The 6,625-nt window shown below is 43.7% G+C and overlaps 1 protein-coding gene across 5 annotated transcripts in view; it reads left to right on the top strand.

Annotated features, from left to right (window-relative positions):
• The first annotated feature begins 5,362 nt into the window (after window positions 1-5,362).
• Window positions 5,363-6,625, top strand: part of runx1 (RUNX family transcription factor 1) — a 36,814-nt gene continuing 35,551 nt past the window's right edge. The window contains exons 1-2 of one of the 5 annotated variants that reach the window (XM_027018510.3): window positions 5,363-5,505; window positions 5,800-5,958. In XM_027018510.3, coding sequence (XP_026874311.1) covers window positions 5,901-5,958 — 58 coding nt within the window. In that variant the 5' untranslated portion in view covers window positions 5,363-5,505; window positions 5,800-5,900. The other 4 variants (XM_027018506.3, XM_081701152.1, XM_081701150.1 and 1 more) reach the window with 4 other exon arrangements.

Raw genomic sequence — 6,625 nt, 5'->3', positions numbered from 1 at the left:
TTTTGGTCTTCTATTAACCATACCTGTTCTTATTAGCTTTCATTCTTATTGCTGTCTTGTCCATATTTTAGATTTGGGCAGCTGCTCATAGCTCGAGGCTCTATAGCAGTGCAGGAAACAGCCTTTTGGCATGTTTTGCCTTCGATCAGTCCAATTTTGGAAGCTGATCCAGCAATATTGAGTATCATGAAACTGTTCCAAGTAGGCCAAATACTAGATCTAATGAAGCAGTGTATGAAAGCGCACTCATCCAAGAAGTATAGTTTGCTGTCAGGGGTTATAGTATTTTGGTAGTATAAAGTGCCTATCTGGTTTCCTAACCTGTGTCTGGTAAAAAGAATCCTGTTTAATTGATATAATTTATCCTTTGAGGAATTAAAAGATGACTGTGGGGGTGATGACTGTTCAGGTGAGAGAAGTCAGTGTGTGTGTGTGTGTGTGTGTGTGTGTGTGTGTGTGTGTGTGTGTGTGTGTGTGTGTGTGTGTGTGTGTGTGTGTGTGTGCGCGTATGTGTGTGTGTACAAGCACATATGTGTGTGTGAGTGATCGGTGTGGGTCACTCATGTGGTTCTCCCCTGAGGCTTTCAGTGACTCAGGCGTTTTGGCTTCTGTGAGTTAATGGTGGACGTTTGAGGATCAAAGCATGCCGGTTGCTTTTGTTGAGAGCACAAAGGAGCGGCGCACTCCTGTTTCTCCTGTTGCTTCACCTGCTCTCATGTTTCATTGCTTGGCAGACTGGAGGCAGAGCGACTGACAGTTAGTAACGTTACCGTCAGCGATTCAGACTTGGATTGTTCTAACATATGGAAAGATATTCACACAGGGCTCTTTCCATCCCTCTCTCTCTCCCTTTCTGTCTGTTTCTGTCTCTCATCCATGCATGCTTCTCCTTTTTACTCACACATGCACAGTCTAGTATTTAACTGTTTTTTGGGTTCCCACTAAAGTAGGTTTTACTAATGTGAGAGATATAGAGTTACCCCCTATAAGCAAAATAGTTTGGATTGTTTTTGACCTTTTGTTAAAGACTGAATTTCTATGAACACAGCAGACTACACACATAGGCACACACAGACACACAAATACATACACTTAGCTGTTTTATTAGTGGAATATTTATACTGGCTAATGCTTAATCAACAGCAATTCCTTAGCTGCCCATTTACACTCAAGCTATTACCTGAAACATTTAACACAGTTGACTATACTCCGGCAAAACTGGCATACATATTCAACATTTACAGTGGTACATTATCAATTGTGACTCTACAAAAACCTACTAGACTTGGTGGACATGAATCCAGATGGCATGACTTTTATCTTCAGGCCTCACTGCTGATTGGAGCCAGCATGACACAGTCTGCCAGTAAGTCACTAAAGCCCCTGCAGAGATGGAGACTTAATAGTTTGACTACTCTGACTAGTCACCTTTCATTCTTTCCATTACCCACCCCTCCCCATCACACCATATAAATGTTCAAATGTTCATCATGACTAAGATGATGACATTCCTTTGTTTTTGTGTCAGTAATTAGATATGCACACTTTTAGCATCATAATATCACATATGCATACAGTAACGGCACAAATCATTCAGGGAAAATCCTCACAGACTGGCCCACTGACTTCACTGGCCTGTGAAAAGCAGCAATGCCTTTTTTTTTTTTGGTGGGGGCGGGGGGGGGGGGGGGGGGTGCATTGCTAGCCATCAGCGTTCTGAGGGCATCGTCGTTCAGAGTGCTGCTCTCGTTCTGCGGCCTCGCTGGGTGAGCCCAATTCTTTCTTCATTTCACGCCGAGGCTGTTCCCAGGATAAGAACCCACTGACTAGGTCTCCAGACATGTGGATTAACACGACCAGAGACCAGGAGGGGAATTCTCACAGTTTGCTGCCGTGTCTGCCCCCTGAGTGGCGCACGCGCGGTGCCGTTGCCCTGACTCATCCTCCCACACAGACAAGAATCTCAGCAGGTGCTCTCTGGCTCATTCTCTCTGACGCTCCCATAAAAGCTGCTCACTGCTGCTCCAGCCTCACTCCCTTTCCCTTTTTCCACCACTTCCACCCCCCCCCCCCCCCCCCCCCCCATCACACACACCCTGTTCTTCTGCACCTCCCTCTGATCCCTTGACTCTTGGAAATGTTTGAAAAAGGTTTGAGGAAAAATTTTTGGAACACGGAAAAATCAAACTTCTCTTGTAAGTGGATTCCCTATTCATGTTGTGTTTTTTTTTTTTTTTTTTATTAAATAAAGTTTATTTCTAATTTGTGCTGTGTTTTTCTGAAACATTTTGTGATGTGTAAGGAACTGCTCTCCAAGGAGATAAGGAAATCTATGATAAACATCTGACCTAGAAAGGTCTCTTTGCTGTTTCTTCTCTGTACAGCACTATTTTATTGTCCCAATAAAAGGCAATGTTCAAAGGGAAAATCCTTGAGCTGAGCTGGCTGTTTTTTTAGTTAAATCCCACAATGATTCAAATCAACACGGTTGACAAACATTCCGTGTACCGGAAGTACACAGAACATGTTTTTTGCTTGAATCTCCTGATGCGTTAAATGAATGACTTGAACATCTCCATCAGCTGTCCAGCAAGGAAACGAGTGTTGTCTGATGGAAAGGGCAATGTAACTCCAGCAGAGCAACAAGTTGTCGTGGGAACCCAGCAGGGGGTATGTTCTTTTATACAGCTGTGTGCCCCAGATATCAAACAGGAGCATTCCAGGCACATTCTCAGCGCTGTTTCGTTTATAGACCTGTTTAGTACTGTTTTGCTCTTATATGCGTTTTTAGGTAGGCATGGATAGCCCTTCTGTGACCCGATGACCCAGTTATTTTAACAAAAGGAAATGATAATGAAGAAGGAACATTGATGAATATAAAGGGAATGTCCACTGTGCTGTGATGTAGATTTTTTACAAGTCCCATTACCACTCTCAGCTTCCAGGCAAAAGTGCTATAGACTGATCCTGTCTGACCTTAAAACTAGAAGCTCCCTAGAAACTGCATTTTTGTTCTAACAAAATACCAAAGCAGGTCATCATACTGCTCTGGTAAGTGAATTCCCATTTTTTTGCTGCACTAATTGTTCAGCTGCATTTAGTACAGTCAACAGTCTTGCTGACATTAAAATGTGGCTAATCATAACTAACTAGCAAGACAGCTTGTCTGCAACAGCTTGGGGCTCCTTGTAGTTATATTCAGATAACTAAAAAAAAATGATGAGACTAGAAATTTTGATTAAAAAAACTATTATAACTAGTAACTATAATTACTAGTATAATATACTATAGCTATCACAGCCTATTAGCCTACCTAGGTAGCAGAGATTGAACAGCCAAAATGTCCAGAGAAGATGGCAGTATCTGATTGGTTCAAAAATCCTATGTTTGTGTGGAACAGTGTATGCATAGTTTATGAAACTTAGAGGTACTACATCTACATTTTTTGATAAATATTTACACATTTGATCCCACATATGCAAATGCAGGACTGCTCAGGCTCCTAAACATATCCGAATTTGAGTAATTGTAAACAGCCTCTAGTGTCTGGACCCGATTAATTAATTCCTTTCAGAATTTACTTCTGACACCAGTGATGACGAACTCACTTCAGTACTCAGTACACCTGAGCCAGGTATTCAGGAGCTGTGAAATGCCAGTTGGCTCAGCATATTAATAGGATTGGCAAGCTACGTTTAAGGTTGTTTAAAGACTTTGGGACAGCTTAAACTTAGACTTTAGACTTTGGGAGTGCTTACCTTGGTATGAAAACTTGGCGCAAGAAATCCATAGTTAAGAGTGTCAGAGTCAGGGCCTAGAATGACACAACCTTCTAGAGCCTCTACTCTGGGGGGTTTTGTAATGCATCTCAAGAGAATCACAAGAAATGGACTGTCAAGCACTAGTTAGATATATGTTGCTGTGGCAATAATTCACAACACACCTATTCAGCAAAAAAAAAAAAAGTATTTTCAGGTAACTTGAAAGCATGCATCATAAAAAAATAAGCATCCAACTGTCTGCTCTTTTATACAATAACGTGCCTCCTCTTCATCTTATGCTTACAGATGCAGAGAATTTCAATTTACATTACACATGATAAACATTTTTGTCAGGCCCACAAGAGCTAGCATCCGTGACTCCAGCAGCCCCTCTGTCTTCAAGAGGCTCCGTGGCCTAAAGCATGTCTGTGTCTGAAACCCGAGAGGGTGAAGCAGCAGCTGGCCGCGCAACGCTAACGTGAGCCGCAGGACTCCGCCCCCACCCACGCTCGACTCCAGCACCCAAATTGCCGTGCGGAAAAGCGAGCGCAGGTGTGGGTGTGTTTGGCATGTGCTGGAGGCGTGGTGCAGGTGGAGGGGTGCACGGGTACGTTACAGGTCGGGGGCGTAAGAGGAACGGACCCAGGTGTCTGAGAGCGACATAATAGGGTTTGAGGGTTTGGAGGAGGCGTTGTTGAACGTGCCGTCCTCTGCCCAAAATTAAACATCCACAATGGCTTACTATTTCGCATATCAGACTGTGTTCCTGTTTGAGCAGTACTCAGATATGCACTGGTCTGAAAGGGAACCTCACATAATAGAGACCCTTGTAGTTCAGTGTACATAACACACAGTGACTGCGTGCAATAAGCATACCGTCAGCAAGAAGCAAAAACCTTTTGCTTGCACAAACAAGTGTACGATCATATTCGGAGAGCGTTACTGTAAGTAAACACACTCTTCTTTTCTCTTGCAAAATAAGTAGATGGAACAGATATGAAAAGATGACATGTAAATTCTGAGACACTGAAGCGGTCCAATGATGTGACAGACACAGGGCTAATTGTGTGCTCTCCTGAAGAGAGATTTGCATGGTTAGACTTTGTGTTCAGTGACTCACCTTACGCTGACTGTTTATTACCCATGCGCACGTACCACACTTTAAAGTTTTGGCCACAGCTGCTGCAGCACCTCCATAGATTTACATTCTTTTGCACCATGCCTTCTTGCACAAAAAGAAACCACGTCAATTTCCTGTTGTTGTGTGGAGTGAAAGTGGACAGGTGAGGGCTGGCACACCATGCTACAATGCCAGAGCGTACAACAGAAGAGCCTCTAAACAAAAAGTCAGAATGAAATTTGCTCCACAGGACGACATGTGACCACAGAGGCCCAATGGCGCTTGAGCACTTAGAGTTAGGGTTTTTTGTTTTTTTATATATAGAAGGGAAGAGTTAAACTTGTTGCCTGGCTTGCAAGGAGCATTCTGTGGGCCACCACAACCACAAACCAAAACTGCCACCAGTCACGGCTCCCAGAGCCCTAGAGAAAACGTGAGATAAAGATAGATAGAGGGAAACCAGAAGACCAAAAGAGAACAACTAAAGGAAAAGGAGGGTACTGTACGTATGTGTTGATGTCAGTGTGAATCACCCGGATTACCAAAAGGAAAAAAAAAAAAAGAGCGAAAAAAAAAAAGAAGCCACAGCGACACATTTGTGCTCCTTCTCTTTTTTCACAAAGGGTAAGCATCAGTCGATCTCAGTCTGACTGTCCATCACCATCTGCACTGCCTCTGAGCCATGCACAACACGCCAGGACATAACAGCCCTGACAACACAACCGGACAAACCCCGGATGACCATGGGGTTGAGGGTGTGGGTGTGTATTTTGGTGTGTGTGTGTGTGTGTGTGTGTGTGAGAGTGTTGGGGGGGGTTACGATCTAGGGTAGCGTAGAGGAGTTAGACCCTTTCCTGCTTTTATCGCAGGCAAACCTCTTTCACGTGTCGTCAACGTCTGTGCCATTGGTTTTTGTAGGGCAAAGCTCGGAGGTGCTCAAAATTCGGGGCCACGTCAAGTTGGAGCCGCTGGACTCCGGCGAAGAGGAGGACAAAGTTTTTGAGAAGCAGCCTCTCAGCATGGCCTCGAACAGCATCTTCGAAACCTTCACCTCCTACCAGTCTTGCTTCAGCAGGGGTGAGTCAATTGCCAACCTTTAGAATCCTTTTGAGATGGCTGAAACACAAGGGTTACGAATTTATGAAACGAAGAGTTGCCCCCTTGCGTTTTTTTGTCTTACGTCTCCCGACCGCACGCCATGCAAACTAACTTCTGAGCGATATGGAGAAATATATGAGTGAAATTCGTAATTGCTGGTTTGCTGTGTCAGTGGTGTACTGAAATCTCGTGGCTGAATCTGAAAACCACAGGGCTGTGGGTTACTGAGTGTTCCACTGGTTAACCTCACTACACCATCAACGACACAGCAGTCTCTTAACACAGTGGAGTCAAACGTATGCCCTTTGCACTCTTTCTTGGACTACAGTTACTTCAACACAGTGTAAGGCAACAATGTGGTGTGACATGTATCTTAAATACTCATTTGTAAATGTTGCAGCTCAGCTCAAGATGTTATGTCTGAAGTTAATAAATGTTTCATTTGGATTCATATCATTGATACCAGGCCAGTGTTTTACTGTGACATGTCCAGAAGACTGCTAACAGATGTTACGACTGCTTATTTCTATTTAAAAATATTTTTGTTTAGCAGTACAGTTGTGTTTTGACTTCTCTGAGGTCAAAGGGGATGGGTGCAAGAGAGGGAGGCTAAGGACCAAAGGTGCAGTGATACATTCTTTACTAG

The sequence above is a fragment of the Electrophorus electricus genome, chromosome 18 (genome assembly GCF_041902795.1).
Source record: "Electrophorus electricus isolate QZ-2024a chromosome 18, ASM4190279v1, whole genome shotgun sequence".
Lineage (NCBI taxonomy): Eukaryota > Metazoa > Chordata > Actinopteri > Gymnotiformes > Gymnotidae > Electrophorus > Electrophorus electricus.
The sequence above is the reverse complement of the archived record's forward strand: the minus strand, read 5'-3'. Positions and strand labels throughout refer to the sequence as shown.